Below are 27,161 nucleotides of genomic sequence, written 5' to 3' on the forward strand. Positions count from 1 at the left end.
TCTCTGCACTGTAATTGCATGCTGTCAACACTGCTCAAGGTCACTCCCAGCTCTCCAGCGCGAGCGCTCTCAAAAGCAGCAGAAATGATTCTGACGTGTGAATGGAAGTGGCTGCTTGCTTAGACCTCACGACTGTCAATGACTGAAAATATACAGCCCTTGCCTAACTATATGACTATAACAGAGATCACCGGCTTAATGGGAGCCTGTTGTATTCTGTTGTATTTTGCAAGAAATTGTTATGATCCGTTGCTCAAGAAAATCACACACTTGCTTAAAGCTCTCAGTGTGAGCCTTTCAGTCGCATTCGAAATGCGTGTGTCCAGTTTTTTCTGGTTGAAACACACTGCTGTTCAGACATCAGAATGTGAATATTCATGAGTGAAAACCTTGACCATTTGTGGCAGTTCATGTGCAGCTTGAAGACTATTGTTAGTCGGTTTGAGTTTAACATCAATTTTCTAAATGCATGATTTGATCTTATTGTGTTGAATTCATTCATGCATGTTGTATTGTTGTGTTTTTTTTACCTTGTAATTTTATTCAAAAAGATTTTCTCATTTCTCTTATACAACAGACGTATTCTGGACATCTCCAATCATTTTGTGTAACTCCGCCCCTTTCTTACAATCCACAGCAAGTACGCATTCTGATCTGCTGCCATCCAATCAACAACAAGCACACATGCTTTTTTTGGAGCTTCACTGCACATCTTTAGTAAATATTGACTGTACTATTTAAACACCAAAAGACGGTTTGCACCGGCGCAATCTGTCCGTTATTCTGACCCATAATGTTTAAATAGATGTTTAACCCAAATTCAGTCTTTAATTACTCACCCTCAAATTGTTGCAAGTCTTTATGAGTTCCTTTTTGTCTACTTTTTTTTTTTTTTTTTTTAGCAGTTGTGTTAGGGTTAGGTTTTGTAGGTTGTCTAATTAGCATATCAATGTGTTTTTGGGGCGACATGTAATGAAAAAGAAGTGTAATAATAGGAGTAATAATTGGCAATATTTTCAAAACTATATGTAATATTTTATAGGAATATTGATAACAATAATTTATTTCCCTATTCACTTGTTGTGTCTACCAAAATGCGTAATAAACATGCTTTTCATCCTGGTGTCCTCGACACTGGATATATATGAAATCGATGTCCAGTTTTGTAACAGAAAGTCATGTTTAGACTTGAAACACTTTATTTTCCTAAAATGTTGATTCATAACAAACAATTTGTAAAATTAGTCAGATTTAAATGATCATTACAAAATGTTATCATATTTCCATAAGGGTGTTAAATTTGATCACTAAATGAATGTCAGACAGCTTATATTAAAGACCAAGGAGAGTTAGCGGTCATGGTGAAACCTCCAAACATTTGATATCTCTGAAAAGTGCTGAATGTGCAAGACATCCGGACTTAAAACTGTGACATAAGCTCTCAGATAAAATTCACTGAAATATACTGTCCTCTACAGATAACCAAACTCCATGGTGTCTTATAGTGAATAACCTGTGAGCTGTTTTTGAAGATACTTTTATAGGGCCTTCTTCTTATTCTCTACCACATTCACTAAAAGAGCCCAGAATATTCTTCACAAATTCTCCTTTTGTGTTCTGAAGAAAGAAAGTCATGCAGGTTTGTAACGACATGAGGGGTGAGAATAATTCCTTTTAACTGTCACTGCGGTAGAACCGAAAGAGAGAGTGAAACTGTGTCATCAGCCCACATTCTTGTGCCCCGGGTTAGACCATCTCTCTAAACCACAAGAACCAGATCTGCACCTTCAAACCCTGCTGCCTAATTCCCAGAGTCTCATTTTCATGATAATGAGCTTCACCTGCGGAGGAGTCATATACACTTATCACTGTTTGCATTTGCAACATGCACATGAAAGGGATGGGCTTTGGGTGATAAGATCATTTCCTTTTCTCATGATCTCTGCCTTCGGGGGGAAGGGATTCCAGCTAGACCAGATGTGCAGACAACATGTCAGAAAATGTGATCGAGCTTCAAGAAATCCCAGTAGCTGTGTGTCTCCATTAACAATGTTTCCTGACAGTAGTTTATATAGGGACATTCACAAAGTTTTTATAGTGTGAACTGTGAACTCCTGGGCAGATGCGATATTTGTCGCTGTTGCTCGGTTGAGCGCTGCTACACTAAAGTCCTGTGAGGGCGTCAGGGCAAAGTCATAACCAACCCTAACACTTCCCTTTCATGCTTTTTCTAAACTTGCTTCAACAGGGCACTTGGCTAACCCTCTGAAGATCACATAAAACAGCATCCTGTTTAACCAGATATTTCACAGCTCTTCCATTTCCAGTTATTTTTACTTATTATAATTTTTAATTTGTAATATTTTAGGTAAGCTTTTATTTTTCAAAATTGTAATTTTAGTTTACTTTTTAGTATTTTTTTTATTTACTTTATTTCATTTTAATATTACATTTTATTTCATTTTAATTTATTTTTACTATATATTTTAAAAATAATAAACCCAAATATATCAGCTACTACTATTTAGGTTTCATGTGTTTTTTTTTATTCCATTGTTAGTTTTAGTTCAGTTTTGGTTTTAATTTATTTTCAGTTAGTAATTTAAGCGCTTTCAGTTAGTTGCCAATACAATATTTATCAGTTTTGATTAGTTTAAGTTTAGGTAGTTCATCTAATATGTATATTTTATTTTATTTCATCTTTATTTCAATGAACAGAAATGTTTTAATAATTTTAGGTTTAGTTATTGATAACTACCCTGTTTTAACATAGAAAAACTCATTCAATAAGGAGGAACAAGGCTTTTTCTATAACACCATGATGACAACTGGGACTTTTTGTAACAATGAGCATGTAAAAAGTTGTTATGATGACAGGAAGTGATGGAAAGGTGTTTTCCCATCAGGTTTAAGAGAGTGCCAATTTTGCTTAACATGACACATTGCTAGAATTCCTGATAACAAGACTTATTTTGTTTGCTATGAATAGACAGGTGCCATTCTGCTTGATTAATCGCAAACAGCCATGTCACAGGCTTATCAGTGGCATATCAAAAATTGCTTGCTTTTTCCATAAATGTGGCTGACGGAGGCAGAGAAGAGTCCCAGACATGAGTGCGTTTCCTTCTTCCTTTTGTATCTCATCAGCTCCTCTGCTTTGCACTTCTTTCCCTGGCTCCTCAAATAAGCAGAGCTCTGACCTCTGACCCTTGCCTCACTTGAGACGGATGTGATGTGATGGCTGTGCTGTTCTTTGAGGACTATTGTTGGGTTTGCTGTCTTTTTCGATGCAGTTAAGATCAACGCTCAAGTTCAGAGGCTAATATAGTCCAGAATCTTCTTTGTTTATTTTTAGCACAATGTTATATGCTCCAAAGAAATTATATATTTGGATATATACACAATGGATGTTTCTGCTGCCTTTGCGTGGTTGGGACGTGTCGCATCCTTGAGGTCAATGATTCTTTCAGTACAATTAAACAAAGAAAATTAAATCCTAGCATATTAAATTTAAGGGTGGCCATTCAGATGTCAGGGGTGTCCAGTGGCACCTTGTACACCCCTCTGGCTCTGCCACTGCAATGAATCAAGTGAGATTGTCTCTGTAACACTATGGACATCAAGGCAACTACCACTACAGATGTCAAAGGGATCAATAGTGTCAACATTTCAGTTTGTGGCAGCGTTTTGACAGGACATTTGACCTCTTTTCATTCCTTCTGACTCTCACTGTGCTGAGTTTTCTCTCGGGAGAGCAGCTTTACAAACAGCGAAACAGCCCATATTTTAAGCAGCTCCCTGACAGAGAGGCTCCAAGCAGCATCTCCAACCTGCTAAACAAGTGACTGATTGTCTGCTGGAGGTCAGACGTTTTCCTGTTAAGCGAGCTAAGAGCAGACTCTCAGTCACAGCATGCTTAAAAACATGTGATCCCCATCTAAATAGTTTCCAGCATGATATCAGCCTGAATCAGGCCGTGGAAGCTCTTATTGTGCTCTTGGTATGAGCCTGATGAGCATCAACAGAACAGAAGGTCAGCAGATGGGCCCACCACTCCCACTTTGCCCTCAGTTCAAGCGAGCAAGGAGTGCATTATGATTAACATGAAATAAACATGAATGAACATCCAAGGGCGTGTGGAAAGATACAATTTACTGAATGTATAGTGACTCATGTAATCACTCAATGAGTATTTCAACCGTGCAAAGCCAGCAGCTTGAAAACACTGTCACATACACATCCATTGTGTCCATAAACTAGCAAGGAAAATGTACACTAGAGAGGAGAATTTTGCAAAAACAAATACATTTATAATATTTTTTGCTCATGTAATTATAATTTTTAATAAAAATGTATAGGTACAAAATTATAAAAATGGTCTAATATGAACTTGTATACAAATCAATAGTTACTTTTAACCTTTACAATAAGGTTCCCTGTATAGTTAGACTAGAGATCGGCTGAATGGATTCGAAAACAGTAAAACTCAACTGTTTGACTTTAAGGGAGTTGGCAAATGAGCCTTTTTTCAATAAAAGTGGACTGTTCCTTTAAAGTAAATGTGCACTGCTGTGATTGAGAAACATTTGCTTTCACCTGCTTCTGAATGCAAAACACATGTTCTTCAGTTATGGTCATTTGAATGAGACTTTTGCTCACTGTTTTTCTTCTCTGTATGTCCACTGTTGTTAGTATTGGCTATATGGAAATTATATTAGCTATTGTTGGTCTGTGTAGTTTCGTATCAAAGCAGTGTGTATATATATATATATATGGTGGAAAAAAATAAATACATATAATGCATTTGTAATCAGTCAGATTAAAGGAATAGTTCACCAAAAAATGTAAATCTGTTGACGACTTACTCATTCTCAGACCATCCAAGATTTAGATGAGTTAGTTTCTTAATCAGAGCAGATGTGGAGAAGTTTTGTGTTCCATCACTTGCTCACCAATGGATCCTCGGCAGTGAATGGGTGCCGTCAGAATGAGAGTCCAAATAAAATCATCACAATAATCCACAAGCGATCCCCACCAGTCCATCAATTAATTTCTTGTAAAGTGAAAAGCTGCATGTTTGCAATAAACAAATCCATCAAGACAAGAAGTTTTTAACTTCAGGCTCCAGCTAAAATACCAGCCCTCTAGCCATAATATTGTCTTCGAAATCAGGAGAGAAATATGCAAAAATCAAGTATAATTTCAAGCAAAATCTGTTTTTTTTTTTTTTTTTTTTTTTTTACTTCTGTTCTGAAGTTCTGTTTAATTATTAGGCCCTATACTTTCAGACAAACTACATAAAAACCAAACCATTCAACTGCATTTAAAGGGATCGTTCACCACTGAAAGGAAAATTCTGTCATCATTTACTCCCTTATGACATTCCAACCTGAATGACTTTCTTTCTTCCATGGAACACAAAAAGAAGATAATTGAATAACATTGGAAACAAAAACACTGGAACCCATTGACTTCCAGTGTATGGACAAAAAATACTGATGTTTGGGTTGAAAAAACAAGAGGGTCGTTCTCTCCTATACCTGCCATATTTAAATCAGAAAGTTAATTTGTACATTTATGCAAATGCCTATTGTTCTTTGGAGTCTTTAATGTGAAATACTGAAGTGTTGTGACATTTATATGTGCTATAGTGGTGTAGCTGAACAGCATGAAGTGTTGAGTGCCACTTATAGGGAGTCATGCCTGTTACTGCAGTTTAAGGCCCCTGAGTGATTGTTAAATATATATGAGGCTATTTCTGGAAGGGAGTGTTGAGAACTGTAAGTCTGCACAATACTGTGAGCAGCTAAATGCCAGTGAACAATATGGTGCATGAGGCCTAACATCTTACAAAACCAGGGGAGGTTTTTTAGCAGTGATTCTTCGGCCTCTGGATCATATTGAGAAACAGCTGATGATACTGAGTAATTTGCTTGTGATAATTAAATCAGTCCTCCACATGGCTTAATGCAGCCAGAGACAGTACTGCAGCAGACTGTGAGATATAGAAGGAGAATGTGGGTTTTTGAATGCAGAAGATTATGTATTGAATTGACTGTCTGGTATTTAGTGTTTCAGTAGATTTCAATTTGTATCATGCATCCTTCTCATGTTTTAAAAGTACACACTCTGCTGTCGCTTTAAAGAAGGTTAAAGGGATAGTTCATCCATAAGTGAAGATGCTGTCATTACTCTTTCACTTCTTTTTCCATGAAAGTGAATGGATGCCAACAGAATAAGAATCCAAACAGCCACACAATTCCAGTAAAGCGAAAAGTGACCGTCTTTAAGAAACAAATCCATCATTAAGATGTTTTTAACTTCAAACCATTGCTTCCAGCCTAAATAGTTTTTTATCTATTATATTGTTTTCTCCAGTGAAAAAACTGTCTTGACTGAATCAGGAGAGAAATACAGGGGATTCGTTATTAGGATAATGAACTCGTATTTTGGCCAGAAGCAATAATTTAAAGTTAAAACGTCTTAATGATGGATTTGTTTGTTGGACAAACATGCAGCTTTTCACTTCACAAGACATTAATAGATGGACTTGAGTAGTGTGGATTATTGTGGTGTGCTGTTCAGACTCCCATTTTGACCGCTTTAATTTTTGTAGGCGAACTGTCACTTTAAATACGACACTCATGTTGCAAGCTCACTTCATAGATTGCAGTTGGTCACTTTGATGTGTTTACTTTCCCCTGCAAAGGCCCTGGTGTACTGTTGAAGCATGCTGAGCAAACATGGACAGCGACAGAAGCTCCGCCTACTACTAAAACAGAGCCGGTCCCGGCCACCGCTGCCCTGATACATGATCAGAGAGTCAGCTGCAAAGGGTATTCCTGTGTGCGTGTGTGTGCGTGTTTGTTTTTTAATGTCAGATGAAATGGTTCGAGGTGACAGACTGTCACATGTCGCGTTGTCGGTCTGCACTCAAATACGTAATGGTTTCGAGCAGCTCAGGAGCAGGCAGTCTAAAGGGGGACTATGCAGAGTATTTCCGTCTGATGAGAAGGAATGCTGAATGTAAGGCCTGCTGCACAGAGCATCGACCCTCCCCCATCTCCTGTAAAGACAACGTGACACAGAATGCATTTAACTTCGATAATGTGAGTGAGACAGATTGTACATCTGGAAATAATGTAGGGTGGGACTTGAATTTATCCAGCAGCTTATCGTTGGATTGCTATTGGATGGTCATTATATTATTAGTACTTGAATAACTATTACTATTGCTCATACTTGCGGTTAGGGATTTGAACAACCCCCTAACTCTGGATATTATCGGTACGTTTTTACACTTTTTTTTTGTATTCATGTTTGTAGTTGTAATCGAATCCGTGTCCAACCCGCAATGCATTGTGGGCAATACTTTTGGAATTCATTTAACATACTAGGATTTAGTAATGCGTGCACAAATAGTTGAATACTCAAATATTTGATCTGTAATTATTATTAGAAAAATAAAAACACTATTCGAATTTTACTATGTGTTGCTTTGCTAAATGCAGGGAATCCACGATAAATCCTGAGTGCGCAAACTAAAAGTCAGTTATAACTAAATGCACTGAGTGGTGCTGTGGAGCGTGTTAACAAGTTGATTGTGTTTGATCCCATAATGTCATTGTCAGCCTTGTAATGTTTACTTTGATCAAAATGATCTTACTAAATCATCTTACAAATGGAATTATGCCTTTCCATTACAAATTTGCGCAAAACTTTGGCGATCTTTTATATGTCGATAAAAAAGTATTGAAATGACAAAGTTTCCATTAACCAATGTTATGCGACTAAAACGTATTTTTTTGCCTCTTGCAATAAGTCATGGCAATGGATTTTGACGGATTTTGGCTATATTTATTCAAAGGAGGCGTATGCGTGTATCTTTACAGAAGCATCATAGACAGCTGCTACGGAAACGTGTGTGGTGCGGTTGGAATAAACACGAGCACTGAATATAGTAACCACAATTAGCTTCAATGACCATATCAGAGCCACACTGTGCCGCAGACGTATGCCTTAATGGTGGGGAAAGCCCCTTATACTGGAGAGCAGCCATGTATGAAATGTTTCTTGGAGGTTATAGTACATTGAAGAATGAACAAATGACTTTTTACTTAAAAAAAAAACTTACCTCATCCAAGCATACAGTTTTTCTTTTTGCGATATTTGTGAGTTTTTGAGAAATTCACGCGTTTCCATCATGCGTATTTTCAATTCGCAAGTTTGATTTGCGCAATTTGAAGGGGAATGGAAATGCGCCTAGTGTAACTGAGTTATCATAATATCACCACTACAAAGAGAAATCACATAAAATCCAAACACCAGTCGATTGCAGGTAAGCGCAGCTGTACCCCGAGTGAGCAGAGAAGAGAGTTTATCTGATCTTGAGACATATGCTTTCTTTAAGTTTCATCCTCTACTGAAGGGCTGTAAGAAACTTTGCTTAGCACACCGTTATCTTTATGTCTTGGAATGTCTGTGTCAGCGCACATTGTTATCAGAATGGAATGAAAGCATAAGATCCCACCCTCCCTGCAAATCACTCTCCAAAGCCACGCCTCCTCCAAAACACATAAACACACACAAACAGACCAGAGGCTAACCAGCAACACTAAGAGAGACGGTGCTGGAGGAGGTTTGAATTCAAAGCAGTCATTTTTTTAAAAACCATTCCTGAGCACTGCATCTCACATTCTTAGATGCAAGGATATGTTCTGTGTGATAGGCCCCTAATTCTATTTTCAAATATTAAGGATGAATACTATGCGAATTGGGATGCAGCATCAGGTTTCCCCATAGCTTCTAAACACAACACCCCAGCATTATGGCATAAAACTTTTTTTCTTTTATTGTCAGAAAATAGCAAACACTTCATATTTGTGAATTCTTTACACTTTTCCAGTCATTTTGACTGTAACAAAATAAATATCTCAAAGGGTACATAACATACAGCGTTTCAACTTATCTCATGTTCATCTTGAGTACCTATAGAGTAGTACTGCATCCTTCATATCTCCAAAAAGTCTTTAGTTTTATCATATTTATCAAAGAAAAATACAGCTTTCCGATTCTCCGGAAAAAGCAGAGCTCCTGGAGGCGTGCCGTGGGCGGAGCTATAATACTTTTCTGAGCTATAATACTTTCTTCAGGTTCTTTTGGGAAGCTGAACACGGTAAACTTTCCCTCACATCCAAAAACACACTTATCTGGAGACATTCTCAAACAAATCCTATGCAGCGCTGCAGACGATTTCCCGGTGAAGCGTGTTGATCGAACGATCGAGAAAAAAAAAAAAAGAGTTTCTCTTAAAAGTGCTAAGAAAAATATTGGAGATGTTCTCTCGCCATTTTATTTCAAACGTAATTAAAATAAATGTTATTCAATGTACAGTACAGCACAATGTAAAGTCAAAAAATCTATCTCCTCTTACAAAAAAAAAATGTATAGTGTGACTATTGTTCCTCTAAACTAGAGCAACAACTGACATAATAAAGGGATAGTTAACCCAAAAATGTAAATTATGTCACCATTTACTCATCCTCAAGTATTTTTTAATTCTGCATGAGTTTCTTTCTTCGGTTGAACATAAAATAAGATATTTTAAAGTGTTGGTAACTGAACTGTTTGATTTTTGTGAATCATGATCGCACTGATTGTGCACACTTTCGATTTGTATATCTTTTTAATCATGACCATTGACTCGAACAATGAAATAGTTACACAATGCTACAGTTTAAAGTCAGTCTTTCCATGTTTGGGAGTAAAGAGGGAATTCCTTTCAGGCCGATTTGTTGAGACTGAGCAGATCCTCTCAGCACACTGCTGGTAGTGTACGAGAGGAAAGCAGAAGTCAGCATGGCATGGCCGGAAATAACATTGTTGGCTGCTTTGTGGTATGTGTGCATCTGGGGGAGCTTAAACTCTCTGTGGCTGGGAAATAAAGACATCACATTATAAATGCTGTGAGCAGAGCGGCCGCTTGTGTTTACAAGAACTATGGATCCAAAAAAATAGTGGGGAGCGAGACTGAAAGAGAAAGAAAGAAAGAAAGAGAGAGAGAAGCCTTCCTGAAAGCCAGGATGTTCAGCCTTTAGGAAGGAAGTGACCTGAGTTTCAAACACACAAATAAATGAGGTCATCCATCACTGTGTTTTCTAATCCACTCATTAAACCTCTTCCTTCTGTCCCGGGGCTCTTTAATCAAACCATGTTACCCCAAATAAACACAAACACATGCAAGACTTGAGTTCCTGCCCACAACACAGTGTCCATCTGTACTGCTTGAACGAACACACATTTGAAATACGTAACAGTTTTCCATTTGGCGAACTGGTGCTGAAATTGTTTGAATTTCTATTCTCTCGTTCGTATTTTTTAGGCCGATCGGCTGACAATTAGGTTTACAATTAGGTTTACTCAACCTTAATGCTAACGTTTTTATTTTTATTTTAAAAAAAATTTTATGTTTCTGTTCGATTCACATTGTACAATTTCATATGAATTAACCTCATCAAATAGTTATGTTTTTCTCATTAGATCGGCTTGGCAACTCTCTTCTTTACATGAGTCTGAAGTGCTTTCTAGAGGAAATGTTCTCATGAAAGATTCACACAGCTCACCCTTATGTTGAATAAGAAAACATATTAATATTTTGCTGAATGTCCAAGCTGCTCTTTTCTATCGTTTCTATACAATGAAAATTCATGCAGACTGGGACTGCTGATCTTAAAAAAAAAAAAAAAAACATTAAAGTGGTCATTATAAATTGTGATATACAGCTTTTTGTGAAAAGCAGATAAAATTTTAGGGCCCAAGCCCATAGGGGGTGCAGAATAACCTTAAATTTTGTGGTCCATATATCATAATTGTGTGTATACAAGTGAAACTCAGTACACATATAAGATCTCATTGACCTGAACAACTTTCAAAGTGCAACTCACATGGTCCACCCAGCAGGAAGTTAGCTCTATTCAGGGATTTGCAGAAGAAAAACAAACAAACATGAAATTTGATATTCTAATTCTTCAATAGCCATGATCTCAAGATATTGAGGATGCTAAATTGCAAAAGAATTTTTGATATCTTGAATGGTTTGGTCATGGCGAGGCAATAAATTTATGGTGAAAATAACTGAAACAAGAAGTTTGTTATAACTTCAGCATGCATTGACAGATTTTGATGGAACATTATTAGTTTGTTGATGGAGGCCGATCAAAGTTATAGTGCCATCAACTGACAGCAGTTTTGACAAAAGTGGGTATCGGGGGTTAGTTATACATACAGTATCATAGACTCATGTGTATTAAAGTGGGATGGGGAAAGATTATAACATCTAAATTAAACATGTTATCTTTTCAGGCTAACAGATGGCAGTGGCAGGTTATCCAATCAGATTTCTCCAAGAACAATTGTATCTGCTTGCTAGGGTTTTCTATATTAGGCTCACATGGTGGAAAATCTCAAACAGGAAGTTTCCATTTGGTCTGCTGGTGGTGAGGATCTGTCCTGAGTGGCTTGAGATGTGGAAACAGACGTTTTGCTAAAAAAATGCACAAAAACAATGTGCAGTTCAGCAACTCACCACCCCAATAAACACACACATACAGCATTTAAACTCTCACCTGCTCTAACAGTGGCCCTGTCCATTACTACTCAACCTGTCATGCATGGCTAGCACACATTCAACCAGTTATTGTATTCGGTTGTGGTGTGAACAGATCATACAAATCATAAAAGGAGAGTAAAGCCTGTATACAAAAGACTGGTGTCTAAGCGAGAGAAAATTCAACAGCTAGTCTGTGTTTGCATGCTATCTTATGTCTTCAATTCCCTGTTTTAAAAAGTAAACCCTTGCACTAGTTTAAGCAACACTTTAGTTTTCTGTAAATACCATTCGTAGTTTTAAATGTATCAGATGGATAATGTCTTAAAACAGGAAGTTTAGCTTGTGGAAGGCTTTTGCCTGGGGTAACACAAGGGCAGGAAGCTAATCGAGAACGTCAAGATGACAGCCAAGATTTTTTCATTCTCTTGATCTTATCGGACAGTCAAAACAAATCACTATATGTCTACATAAAGAGCTTGGATTTTAAAGAAAAACATAGTGACACCACATGTGGAGCAGCCAGGAAGAGAGAATGCTAAAATCAGTGCCGCCCCCAGAAAATGTTAACAGGGGTGGCCAAATGAGGCCACAGTAAATTTTGGGGGTGGCACATTAAAATAAAGGAAAAAAAATAAGGGTTTGCAATATAGACAAAAAGTTATATCTCTGTGAGTTCTAGGATTTTATCGACAACGATAATTACACTATTTTGCTGAGTGTTATTGTGCTGATATCTTATTTTTAATTGTGCAGACACCTGAGTTTTTTTTTTTTTACCTTTACACCATTGTTTCTAAAAGTGTGCACCATATTTTAGGTCAAATACTTGCATTTGGGCTGTTACCAAGCAAATGCAATCAGTATCAACAAAATTGATCTTTGCAATGTAGATAAAACAGAAGCTGCATATGAAGTGCCATTTAGATGTTTTTACACACTGTTTAATGCAGCTCCGTGGAACATGGAATACTTTAACCTGCAGTTACAAATGAACAAATAATGTTTTGATATTTTAAAGATAAAACATTGAAAACTGATGTTTTAAATTATTTAAAAAATGAAAAGGTTCCATTAAATGTGAAATTAAAACCGCCAATAGGTGGCAGCGAGTCACTGTTAATAAGTGAGTCATTGCGATTGAACCGAATCATTTAAACGGTTGATTCATTCAGGAACGAAACACTTTAATGTTGCTCAGACAGGGCCGGCCCTGACCAATTTGCTGCCCTAGGAAAGATTTTACCTGGCGCCCCATGCATCACAGCCCATTTCACCCTGTCATTGTGTTCATGATTTAGCATATATATATATATATATATATATATATATATATATATATATATATATATATACACACACACACACATTACAGCAGAACTGTTTCCAACACTCATAATAAAACAGAATATTAGAATGATTTCTAAAGGATCATGTGATAGACCGGATGTCACATGTGACACTGAAGAATGGAGTAATGATGCTGAAAATTCAGCTTTGCATCACAGAAATAAATGATACTTTAAAGTATAATAAATTGAAAACAAATTATTTTAAATTGTAATAATATATCACAATATTAAATTTTTTCTGTATTTTTGATCAAATAAATGCAGGCTTGATGAGCAGAAGAAACTTCTTTCAAAAACATTAAAAATAGTAATGTTTCCAAACTTTTGGCCTGTACTGTATCCCCTGCACAACTGTAGAGTAAAACATTAATAAAAAAAAGTGATAATAAAAAATGCGTCTTAAAACTGACATGATTGTACAAAATCACAGTCTGGGGACTCAGAACTCAGAACATCTGCTAACATTAAGTTTAAGGTAAAAATAACTGCCATGAAATTATAGTATCTTACTCCTATGCAATAAATTGTTCTTTCACTACATCTCTTTACCTCTGTCTTTATCCTCTTCTCTTCTTTTTGGCACTGTATCTATCGCAGACTATGCTCATTTATAATGTGTCATGTAAATTCGGCCTTCCGTCACAATCAGGAAACTTTCACCGTGTCTAGAACTGGCGCGAGCTGCCAGGCCCGTTTCTACGATCTGTGTGTTAACAAAAGCAGTGCTGTCTACATTGGATGCGGCGTCGGGCACGCTACACAACAAATTACCAACAACTGATCGCGCGCGCTCTGTTTCTGATGCACTTCAAGCACTCGATGGATAGGGTAAGATTGAATAGCCGGACTTTTTTTTTTTTTTTTGCTTTATTTGGTAGTATTTCGAATTAATGGTTTTTAAATAGTAGCCTATTATAAAAAAAATATATATGTAAAAAAATAAAAATAAAAAATAAAAAAATTCACTGGTTCACTCATTCTGGCGCCCCTATGGATGAGTGGCGCCCTTAGCATTTGCCTATACCGCGGGCCGGCCCTGTGCTCAGAGACGCAAAACTGTGGCTGCAGCAGGTGCATTTTTTTTCACTTCTTAAACTATTGTGAATTTACATTCTGCATTTAAATCAATAGGACCCACTGTAAATAATCCTAGGGGTGGCCGCAGGGGTGGCCAGAGTTTATACAGGGGGCGCCCCTGGCTAAAATGCAGATTTTGTCCCATTAACACAAGCTGTCCTGAAATGCAAGTTTTCTTCAGACAAGCATTCATCAAAACTATATGTCTGAAATCTTGAATATAATACTATTCCCTTGATTTGTGACTTTCGTACAAGTGATCTTTTTGAAGCTCTTGAGAGGGGCAATTTCCTTTTCTTTGTGGAAGCATAAATCTGAAAGAATACCTTTTAAAGAAGTCTCATATCCTTTGGATGACAGCCATGTGTCGAATTCAATCTGTGGTATCCCTCCTTAATGATATCCTTCCCATGGCCTGCCAAACTGATAGTAGAGGATATGAAAAAAAACCTTTATAAAATATCCTGATTAATGACTTTGTGTGATGTGGATGGGTCAGGTTCTGGGCTACTGACTGAAAGGCTGTATTTTTAAACCTCACATGAGCTATGTCTATCAAATATAAATTTGAATCCGTTCTTCACACAAGGCTATCGCATGGCTTCAAAAGACAAAAGACTTTAGTGCATGAGTCATGTGGATCATTTTTTTATGATGGACTACTTGCACTGGTCCCTATCCACTTTTACAGAAAGGAAAAGAGCGGCATAGACATTTTGATAAATCACTTCACATTCAGGTTCTGTATGTTAACATTAGGTAATGCAATAACTAACATGAAATAACAATGAAAAATACAGTTACAGCATTTATTAATCTTGATTATTGTTCAATTATACATACACTACTTTTAAAAAGTTTGGAGTTAGGAAGATTTTTTAATGTTTTTGAAAGAAGTCTCTTATGTTCACCAAGGTTGCATTTATTTGATCAAAAATATAGTAACATATACTATAGTATAATAATAATTGTTTTGTATTTCAATATATATTTTAAATATTCCTTTATTCATGTGATGCAAAGCTGACTTTTCCGCATCATTACTCCAGTCTTAAGTGTCACTTGATTCTTCAGAAACATTTATTATCATTATTATCAATGTTGAAAACAGTTGTGCTGCTTAATATTTTTGCTTAGTAGTGGACACTCTGATACAAATTGTTCAGGATTAAGAAAAGAAATCCAAATAGATATTTGAAATATATATATTTTTTGTAACATTATAAAAAATTTTTACTGTCACCTTTAACAATTTAATTCATCCTTGTTGAATAAAATTTTGGTTGCACTTTATTTTACAGTACGTGTACTTGCAATGTACTTATAGTGTACTTACAGTGTATTTATCTAAGAAGGTTCTGGTAATCAGTGTTGGGGAGTAACTAGTTACATGTAACGGCGTTACGTAATTTAATTACAAAATTAATGTAACTGTAATTAGTTACAGTTACTAAGAAAAAATGAGTAATTAAATTACAGTTACTTATGAAATTTTGAACGATTACAAAGTGGATTACATTTGAATATTTACACACATCCACATACAGATTTAACTGATATCTTTCCCAAATTGCACTGACTATTCTGAGACATACCCCCCTAATAATTTCCGGGATGCGGAAGTACAGTCTGGGTATAGAATCCAGTCATAAAAACGGAATGCCTAACGCAGACGGAATATGCCACATTTTGGATGACTAAATCAAAATTAGGTCAGTACACTTGAATCAAAACATGACATGGACTAGTGTCTGTGAATATTAAGCCCCAAAAATGCAATATGACTCCTGCACGTTCTGCGTGTCTGTGGAAATCAGGCGCGGACTGGACACCGGGAGAACCGGGACAATTCCCGGTGGCCTGGCAGCCGATTTTGCCCGCTATTTTAATATCATTATTGTATAATTGCCTGCCAAATGTAAAGCGATCATTTGCGAATCCGCCATTTGATAATTAAATCTCTAATAAATCATGAATTGTCATGACTCGCGCGCTCTCCGCGCCTCCACCAAACGGTTTGGATCAGACTCAGAGTAATCAATGCGAGAGAGAGAGTGGACTGTGGAAGCGCACAGCTGGAGCAGAGAAGCAGAACTACTGTTCAGGGTTTCAGGTCAGTTTCATCTGTAAAGATGCTTTTTTGTCTTTGTTTTTTCATTTATTTAATCAAGCAGCAGCACGTTGCTCATCAGTCATCACTCAAAATACTATATAAAGGACATCATTATTATCTGTTGTAAAGTTACAGTAGTAATTTAGCTGAAAAACAATCCGATTTTTTTTTTATAGTTTTAGGGGGAACTACGGACAGACAACAACACAACCCTTACGAAAATTAACGTTTTAATATATTACTATAAATCCAGAAAAAATAGTTACTACTGTTTAACTGTGGTAACCAAAAAATTAAAATGATTTTACAAATTGAGTTATTTAAAAATAAATACAAATCCATTTGCAAAAAACAAAACAAAACAAGGTTATTGTATATAGGCTAAAAAAAGCATGGTCAATTTTTGTAAGGGAAAAACATGACTCGTGTAGGCCTACAGTATTAGGATTTTTCTATAAAGATATTGTAGTATTGTAGAGTATTGTATTTTAAAGTATAGTTTTGTTCAATCTTGAGTATTTAAGTCATGAGAGAGATGGATAACAGGGCAAAATAAAGAGACTGGAGAGAAAAATGGAAGTGAAGGTGCAGTTCAGGAGAGAACTTTTAATTATTTAGCATGTCCCCAAATCAAAGATTTAAACCTTTTTTTTATCTCAGGTCCATACCAAAAATAGTTTTTTCCATGAATTTGTTTGTATGAGTTTGAATTTTCCAGTCTGAATTGTTTTCCCAGTCCGCCCCTCCTGTAAATTAATGGCAAAGACATGGTTTCATTTACTACACATAGGCCTACTGAAGCTCGCAGTGTTTTCAACCTCTGCCGCCTCAATATAGGAGTACACGAGCACATAAACATAATTTCTAGAACTGTTCTGTGTCACTTCATGTGCATTTTACTTATTTTGAGAAAACTATCATCATATCATATACAAAGAGACAGCAGTTGTACAAAAAACACGGAGTTTATTACACAGAATACGTCACATGCTTATTAGATAACTGTATTTGAGTTGATGTATATGCTTTTATTTATTATTCTTTAATTTTCACAAATTTAGAAAAGTAATCAAAAAGTACTCAAAAGTAATTAGTTACATTACTTTAATAAAGTAATTGAAAAAGTTACACTACTATTACATTTTAAACAGGGTAACTTGTAATCTGTAACCTATTACATTTCCAAAGTAACCTTCCCAACACTGCTGGTAATACAGGGTAACTACATGGGGTAGGGTTAGGTTTAGGAGTAGTTCAGGGTTAGTACCTAGTTATTACATAGTTATTGTAATTCATCCCCTTGGAATTATAAGGTTCTATCTGACATGTTTTTCAAAATTGAGTTATTCCCATATTGTTATTCTGTGACAACTTATTTACATTTTGTGATAGATTTAGTTTATATTGTATACAAAAAACAATAAGGTTCTATCTACACAGTCGAATGGAATGCAAAAACTTTGAAGCTGAATATCTCAAAACTACACGGAATGCAGATAGAACCTTACAATTCCAAGGGGACGAATTACTATAATAAGTACATAGTATGTACATGATGAACAGGACTGTAAAATAAACTACCAAAATTTTAATAAAAAAAGTGACCTCAAACTTTTAAGTTTACTTTTAAAGTTGTGTGAATTTAAAAGGAATAAAGTGTTACCGATAACTCTTTTTGCATTCCACACAAATACAATCATATGTTTGAAGAGACAGGAAGGTGAACAGATGACACAAATTTAGATTTTTGAGTGTGAACTTTCTCCGAAGTTCTGTCCTTGTCAAAATGTGTACTATGAGTCGCTTTGGTTATAATTGTGAATAGAATGTAACTGTATACAATATAACTGTAAATATTTCAACACATCTACTTTATGCACTGAACACAGCTGCCCAGGGTCTTACACACATGCTGATATTTTAGGGAGTGTTGCAAAACACAGCTGGCCTTGTGTGGTGTTCCCATGGTTCTCCTGGGGATATCTGACATGTGCAGCCTTGTGACAGATGCCACAGTTTCCATGCATGCACAGGCTAGAGAAACAGCATGAAGTCTAGCCCCAAAACATGCTTCTGTGATTGACAGGTGCTTTAAAGTTTAAGATGTGACAGTAAAGCTGAAGGCAATCAATTGCTTGCGATGTAACATCAGTTCTCTTTGAAACTAACCTTAGGCATCTGCAACATGAACCCAGGCTGTGGCACATGCTGCATATTAGCTTTTCAGGAAGCACTGCTGTAGGGGTTCAAGTCAAATGACAGGGGTGTAGAAGATAATTACCTGGGGCTTTCATTGCTCTCACGTAGTCGGTAATCAGCCTGTCCTGTCATTTAGTGGCCAGATTGATGAGATGATCGTGGATACTGATACAGACATTAAACAGTCACGGTGGTCTGTTCTGGCTCAAGGGCTGACGGGAAACTTGCATGTGTGTCCCCTCAAGCCTCTCCAGAGGTCTATCACACAGCACAACTGCGTCTTCTCATTTCTGTCTCCTGCGTCAAACATAATCGTTGCCTTTCGGAATTAGCCAATTTGGGTTCTGACATGCTTAAATGTCAGGATTAGATTTCTGTAATGCGTCTGTTCGGATATTGAACCTGACCAGTTAGGAATTAGAAGTACAAAAATGAGGATTTGTTAGCGTTTATTAGAAGTTGTCATAACGTAAAAAGACTGATGATTATATTTTGACCGATATCGTCCAGCCTTCATCTGCTGTGGTGGAAAACCATTGCCATGGCCCGACAGGGGTGTCCTCAAAACTGGGGATTTGCTCCTGTCTGCTCTGTAATCTCACAGTCATCACATGGCACACATACTGAAAGGCCAGTGATGATATCAGTCTGCATTCCTCTTCTGCGGGCAGCAACTTTCTCATGGACAAGGAGAGTGTTCAACTTTCCACCATGAGCTGCTGACATAGGGCTTCTTCTTTGCATGGTGCCGCTGATGAGTGACTAATTTGATACGTTTTAAGTTTAAACTTTCACTTGGGTTCTGCTAGATTATAAACTTCTGCATGACTCTGTGTTTCTGTGATTTATATTTTTTCACAGAGGCTTTCATCATCATCGATCCTGGTAGCTTAAAAGGGTGGTGTTCTGTGTTGAACCAGTTTTGTTAAGTGTTACCAAGAACAAATTTGGAGGCCATCCCTAGGGGTGAGGACCATCTCAGATCTCTAGTTTGTAGACATACAGGCTGTGCTGAACTGACATCTTAAAAGCAGTATTAATCAAATGGAGAAAAGCAGAAAGAGTGTCTGTAAAGTGCTCTTCAGCTGCTGGTGGCATGCTGCAGTGATCTGAAAAACTCTGCTCAGGCTGTGTGGGAATATGCAGCGGGACGAGACACTAATGATGGCCTCTCACAGAATCCCTTCTTCACCATAAGGAGCACTTTTAATGAGAGGGTAGTATAAAGTCAGTGCCTTAGGCTTAATCTATTGACAATAAACTTTTCCACCCCCACAGTACAAATGTTTATTAGTCAGTTAAGTGGAGCTGGGTATGTTGAGTAAATGCAAACATATGAGAAAACTGCTCTTTATTTACATTTTATGGATTCCTCCTAAGCAGCAGGAAGGTTTACTCGATTTGGGGGCTTTCAGAAATCATGTGGTGATTTTAGACTGCCATCTGGTGGCTTAGCAAGTACTTTTCATTAGACATTTGGTATGTTCAGAATGGCATACTAATATATTGTGCATAGTATGCTGCAATAGGAGTACTGCATTTCTACCCAACAAACATGTTTGTATGCAAAAATTGTTTAATACCTTAATAACTCTCATTGGAATTAAACAACAATTTAAAATTCAGGGTGAGTATTTTAAATTTTTTTATTAAATTAGTACTTTTATTCAACAAGGGTGCATTAAATTGATCAAAATCAATGTAATGCTATTTCAAATAAATAATGTTCATTAAACTTTGTTCATCAAAAAAAAAACCTTCCTCTCTTCATTACTCAGCACAATAATATTAAGTTAATTATAAGTTTCTTGAGCAGCGAATCATCATATTAGAATGATTTCTGAAGGATCAAGAGACACTGAAAGACTGAATGATGCTGAAAATTCAGCTTTGACATTACAGGAAGAAATTACATTTTGAAATCTATTAAGATTGGAAACAGTTTATTTCATATTGTAATAATATTTTAATTATTTCAAAGAAAAAATATCTAGTGTACAGTATATTATAAATAACTAAAATAATTATACATGTAAATATATAATAATTAAAAACAACTTCCACACTTTAAGCAAAAATGTAACATTTTATTTTTTTTCTGTGACATGTATAGAAAGTGTTACTAAAATATCTGTTGTTGTGGCTCATGACAATGTTGGCAAAAAAAAAATCAGTCAGGAAAAAAAATCATTTTTGATTCCTGAGGCAGTACAGCATATAGCATGCAGTATGCAGTGAGCAATGTGCTAGTGTCCCACTCCCTACATTAGTCTGGAAACTTATCTGCACAACAAAGCCTCAACTTTGAGGATTACCTTTTTGCATTTAGGATTTAATAACACACCGTGCAATACCTTTGAGTATTCACCTCTTTCTCTTTATCTCATCTTCCCTCTCTCTCTGTAGCTGGCAGGTCTAAGGAGAGGCAGGCAGCATGGCTGAACCCAGACGTGACAGCACCAGCAGCCTGCAGCGCAAGAAGCCACCATGGCTAAAACTGGACATTCCCCCCACTGAGGTGTCCGTGGACGAAGCTCCAGCTTTTATTCAGGTATGAGCGCTCGCTATTGTGTACCTCATTTTAATTCTGTCGCTCACTTCATACTGTCTTTATAATTCCATTATTTTATACTACGTGTAGCTCTGGTTTTCAATCCTGTCCATGTCTCTCTATCTGCAGCCCGTGAAGAGGCAAGGTTTCCATCGCAGCGTCAGTATGCCTGTGGAAACGTCTCATCTCCCCTCTCCTCCACGTGACATCTTTGACCCCCGTCGAGCTGCTTTGCAGCGTCAGTCTTCAATCACCCAAACCATCAAGAGGTAGGAGAGGCATTACATCTGGCTGCTACTCACATCTACTCCTACAAGCCCATTTGGTCTGAGATTCATGTCTTTACCAAAGATCAAACTCTGTTCCAAAACCTAGTAAGCTGTCTAAATAGACATTTTATAGCAAGACTGTTCCACATGATGGTAGAAGATTTTGGCAGCATTGCATGTATCATTTGAGAAGTCAATTACATAATGCAATGAGACAACCTCACTAAAATTATTAATCCAAGATGAAGCAAGAGTGCTGTCAATCTATTAATCACGATTAATCACATCCAAAATAAGTTTTCGTTTACATAATATGTGTGTGTACGGTTTATATTTATGCATATATAAATACACAAGCATACATGTATATATTTAAGAATATGTTTTGTTTATCTAAAATACTTATAATAAATTCTATATGAATATAATATATATTTAGAGATATAAATATAAAAAAAATATATACATGTGTGTTTGTGTATTTTTGTATACATAATAAATATACACAGTAATCACACATATATTATGTAAACAAAAACTTTTTATTTTGGATGAGATTAATCGTATGACAGCACTAGTATAAAATAAGTAAAAACTGACTGTTTTACCTAATACTGTTTTTGTTTGTTTTTACGTTATGCTTGTTAAGAGTGCCACTGTTTTAGCTTAGCAACATGCCAACATCATACTCTATTAAAAACAATTGTAGGCTAACTCACCAATGGAGTTCTATCCTGGTTAGGATGCTACCTTAAGGTACATTAGCAATATTAGGGTGGCCATATGTGCCATTTATATGGGACATGTCCTGGACATACATTTTTAAAAAGCTCAGCCAAGATGAAGGAACAGCTGGTCATAGCTGTATATGGATTGCCAATTTGAAATAAATTTAGTACCAGAGCTACTGCAAGCGATTTTTAGAGCTGCAAATCCATTTATCCTTTGCTGAAATTTCCGCGTCTTCATGGAAAGAGCGCGTCATGGTTGCTAAGCAACGGCAGACACTTCCGGAGCGCAACTGTCCGAGCGCTTTGGAAAGGAGAAAGTGGCGCGCCTAGCGTCTTCCACGCGTTTTTAGGCGTGAAATGTGAACGGCCCCTTAAACATTCAAAGTAGCTTGACCAATAGCATACAGGTATTGTACATAATCGACCGATTGTGGCACGTTGTGTGTAAGAAGGTGAGAACGATTAAAGCAATGTGTTTGTTCGTTCGTTCATTCGACTTGAAGGTGCGCACCAATCATTGTATGACAATGTACCGCAAGAGCGATTTGAAAGCATAAGGAGACATCTGTTCTGCTTTCTATAAAAAATAATGTCATACAGTGATCGATCTGCATAGTGCTAGCAGCAAAACCTGGATTTTTTGGCGATATCGAAATTCTGGCAAGGGAAAGTCCCGTAAAAATGGCCCATATGGTCACCCTAAACATTTCACAAGCAAAAAAGGTATATTTTCTATTAAGCAAAGTTCAAACAATGACCAGATTGAATCCATTGCAAAATCTTAGGGGAAAACTTTCATCCTCGTGTGAAATTCCCCATCACATGTATTCCTATTAAAATGACGTCAAACAACAGTGAATGTAACCAGTTCTTTAGAATACAGCTCACTACATTTTGGAACAAAGCTAAATGACTACACTAGCATTCATTTCAAAGCATTTTAGTCTTAGAGTTTTAAATGGATGAATGTGCATTAATATAGCCCATGATCTTGCATACTTTGTTCTTGATCTTGCATCTGTGAATTGTGTGTGTTTTCGTAGTCAACACTGTAGCACCTTTTTGTTTGCAAGCGAATGTTGCCAGTCTTGTTTATGATTTGTTTACTGAGATTGTTTTGAGCTGAGATGTGATAGGAATGTGCATGTGATTCCCCATGCAGGACAGTTTGAATTTCCTCATTTTGTAGCTGATAAACCAAAACTGAAAAGAACCAGTGTCTGTGACCCAGTTTACATGGTTTCTATGTGGATGACGCCACTTTTCAGCCTTGTTTTGTGTATTTCTGTGCATCTGTGTGTGTATGTGTGACTTGCACATGTCTCTCCCTCATATGCTATTCATTAACTCTTGCACACTACAGAAGTTCACTGATAATACCCTCCTGCTGGAATACTCTGCTTTAGCTCAACTTGCTAATCTTGCTCTCTGGCTCTTGTTGATCTGTTTTCCAGTTCTTCTTCTTCATGCTTTTCTTTTTATCTCTTTTTCTTCTGCTTCCTTTCTTCGTGCTGTTCTTCCTCTCCTCCCGCCCTCCGTCTTCTCGGGCCGTCCACGGCAGCAGGAGGGTGCACTTTGAGAGGATTAACACTGTGCCCATTAAGGGTCACTGTGCAGGGCGGCACGGTTTCAGAAGGCATCAGTCCCTCTCCAGAACCCTGCTCAGGTACAGCGGAGCGCAGGAGTCCTGACGAGGGAGCTCTCACACACAACACACACTATACCGTCTCCTGCTCAGTCAGCTCCGGTGTTAGAGTTGTAGTAATAGTAGTCGTTGCAATATAAAAGACCATCCATTAATATTTACAGTACATAGTCTCAGAAAAAACAAGGCACATACGCTGTCACTAACTAATGTATGCCATTTAGGTACTAATATGCTCTCTTTAGGTAGTAATGTGTATCTTTGAGGTATTAATATGCACCATTTATGGTTAAATAAGGTACGCTACGTTAATAAGTTTGGCTTCTTTTTTTATTATTCTGCAAGGATTAAATACTGCTCACTATCTGGTTTAATGCCTCACAGACCTCCAGCCAGAAACAACCAGATTTCACCCATTGTGCGGTTTGAGTCTACAGTCTTTTTTGTCAAAAACGTTAATTACTTCACCAAACCACAGTCATATGCTATTGGTAACATTCTCCCTCAATGCATGTTAAATCGGGAAGGACTTTGTCTTGATTCACAGAATCTCTTTGGGTTGTTTTTATGCCTTTCATGACTTCAGTCTTTTGTTAGGGATACAAAAGGGTTCTTACCATGACATGCTTTCACTGTCTCTGACCGTTATGACTTCAGCACGGCTCATTGTTGCCATTCTTTTAATCTGAATTGAGTTTATCACAGAAAACATTCCAATACTTCATACCGCTGTATGAGCCACGGTACATTCATCTTCAGATTCTTTGCACGGTTTCACACTATTCCCAGACTGGCAGGCTCTATTTGTTTTCTTGCAGATGAAACAGAGTAAGCCGCAATTTGAGTCATGTTTGTTGCCATCCTCGGTGAGTCAGAAAGATGAGATTAGATTGATCTCCGTGTGATGCTGATCCAGGTGTTCTAGTGAACTGTGTCCTATTTATAGACTCCCAACTGAGTTTGTTCTGAACTACAATGGAAATCGCAGCCATACTAGTGTTATTTTAATATTATTTATATACTATAATAGTATTTATGAGGGCTGTCAAATATATATATATATATATATATATATATATATATATATATATATATATATATATATATCGTACACACACATACATATTATGTAAACGCCTATTTTTATTTTGGATGCGATTTAAATCAATTTGTCAGCCCTAGTATTTATTAATATTTTTACAGTTGCACATTCAAATGCAGGGAAATACATATATGTATGATTTCAATCATATATCATAGATCATATATGCATACTCTAGTCCTTAGGAGCTTATTGTTGGAGCTTATTTATAACGCACCACTTACAAAAACATACTCTGATTACCATCTTTTCTGCCAATATATTATGGTTATTGATATAAAAAATGTCAACCACAACTGTCATTTAGGAGTCATCATATCAAAGAGACTTTGTAAGTAAGCAACACCTAAAACACCTTAGCAACAAAATGCCCTGGCAACCATCCACAAGACAAAATTAACATTTGACACATGTGAGTAAAAAATCAGCGTTGGCTAGTATATGAAACAGTGTTACTCGCCAGTTGGATGGTAACTTTTTTTAATGATTGTTAACTCTAACAGTGTCTGAGAATGTGAAATGGTTTAGCGTGATTATCAAATCACCTTGTAATTATATAAATATGCAATCTGATGCGCTGCCACCGTCACTGGCCTTTGGCAGGTGTGGTAAAATGTTCATTATAGGCCCTGACTATAGCATTGTGGTGATGAATTATTTATCTCTACACCACTCCTATTCTTCAGAAAATATCAAAATCTATTTATGGATTCATGACAGTAATAACAACTCTAGTAACTGTGATATTTTGGCAGAAATTATGGTTACTATGGTGCAGTTTTGTAATAGACCACCACAGAATATGTACTGTTTTGTTTTTGTATGGCGTTATTTCATAAAATGGGATTATTTTTGTGGGTGAGGCTGCAATTTGCTGGAGTTTCTGTGTTTTTTTTTTTTAACTGGTTTATATCGATTTATCTGTTTGACTAAAACATGAGTCATAGTAGAACATTTTTAAAACATGTCAGCTATTTGACAATACGAAGCAGATGTTTCCAAAGGGTTTTTTTTTTTAATTTTATGACACAGCCAAGCAGCTGTGCAGACGGGTCAGACACCAGCCTAAAAGTTCCCCAGTGTGTATTTGCACTTGGTTTCATTTTTTACTCTGAAGCATGCCTGGACATGTCCCATCTCTATTTCCTTAGAAGTTTGTTACAGTTACCTCACCGAAATTTCCTTGATCTCATTTGTACAAAATCGGAAGTAGATGGTGCGACACACATTTGTGGAAACTACCATTGCAGCGTCCAGATATTGTGCCAGAACATGCAATAGCGCACAGTTGCAGGGACACACGAGAGAGTCAGGGATCGCATGTGATCTGTAGATGAGATGAGCTCAAGCTGAACAAGGGTTGTGTCGATCGCTCTCAGGGGCACGGCGGACTGGTTCGGGGTCAGTAAGGACAGCGACGCCACACAGAAATGGCAGAGGAAGAGCCTGCGACACTGCAGCATGCGCTACGGCAAGCTGAAACCTCAGGTGATCCGTGAGATGGAGCTGCCCAGCCAGGACAACATCTCCCTGACCAGCACAGAAACCCCTCCGCCTCTATACGTACCCTCATCTCAGCATGGCATGCAGAAGGTACACTACCAGAAGTTCTCACTGGAATAGTTTGAGTGCACCTGCACCTTTTTTTTAACTATGCTCTCTCTTTGTTCAGATTGTGGACCCGTTGGCACGAGGGCGTGCTTTTCGCATGGTGGAGGAGGTAGATGGCTACAGTGGGCCTCAAACTCCCATCACCCCCGGTGCTGCGTCTCTCTGGTCCTTCAACAGCTCACGCTCAGGCCTAAACCGCATCCCACGCAGACGCAAGCGCGAGTCTGTGGCCAAGATGAGCTTCAGAGCGGCAGCGGCTCTGGTCAAGGTGAGCATCATCACACATGACTGACTGCAGGATTTCAGTTGACTTTGTACATTTGGAATGATTTTGGAACTTTTCTGGAATTAACAGAGCAATGTTTGGTCTAAATAAAGTCATACAAAAGTGATACAAAAGGCATTTGTATAGTGCTTTTCACAATTGTTTCAGATGAGCTTTGCATAAAATCATAATGTTAATGTCTATAACTTCTTAATGTCTTCATGCCTTCTTAGCCATTTAGCATATTAGAACTGGGTGATAAAATACTGTACATTTTGTGATGATACAAGCCATCAAGCATATTTGTGAGTACATCCAACTTTATATAAAGAGCTGGACGATAATATAGTTACATTTGACAAAATAATTGTAAAGAAGTATGCAGAGATGTAATGTTTTGTTGCTTAAAATGATATAATAATAGACCTAAGGATTAAGGCCTCTTTCATTTTTGACAGGAATGTAAAGAAGGCTGTGAGGGACTGAAGTACAGTGCGTTCAATGGATTGTACTGTTGTTTAACATTATACTGATTGTTCAGTTCAGTTTTAAAAGTTATGAGTTGTGAAAATTACCTGATGCTACTACCTTTATACGGTGCATGACATTGTAGTCTATCCCTAACAGTCTTATTGTCATTC

At 37.1% G+C, this 27,161-nt stretch overlaps 1 protein-coding gene across 2 annotated transcripts in view; it reads left to right on the forward strand.

Moving 5' to 3' along the window:
• The window catches only part of LOC132149412 (inactive rhomboid protein 1-like), a 50,285-nt gene that overhangs the window by 12,897 nt on the left and 10,227 nt on the right, over nt 1–27,161 (forward strand). Inside the window, exons 2-5 of one of the 2 annotated variants that reach the window (XM_059558620.1) lie at nt 20,753–20,897; nt 21,027–21,166; nt 26,024–26,237; nt 26,317–26,523. In XM_059558620.1, the coding sequence (XP_059414603.1) occupies nt 20,781–20,897; nt 21,027–21,166; nt 26,024–26,237; nt 26,317–26,523 (678 nt within the window). In that variant the 5' untranslated portion in view covers nt 20,753–20,780. Of the gene's footprint in view, nt 1–20,752; nt 20,898–21,026; nt 21,167–22,764; nt 23,564–26,023; nt 26,238–26,316; nt 26,524–27,161 lie in introns of those variants that run through there. The other variant, XM_059558621.1, reaches the window with a different exon arrangement.

The sequence above is a fragment of the Carassius carassius genome, chromosome 9 (genome assembly GCF_963082965.1).
Source record: "Carassius carassius chromosome 9, fCarCar2.1, whole genome shotgun sequence".
Taxonomy (NCBI): Eukaryota; Metazoa; Chordata; class Actinopteri; order Cypriniformes; family Cyprinidae; genus Carassius; species Carassius carassius.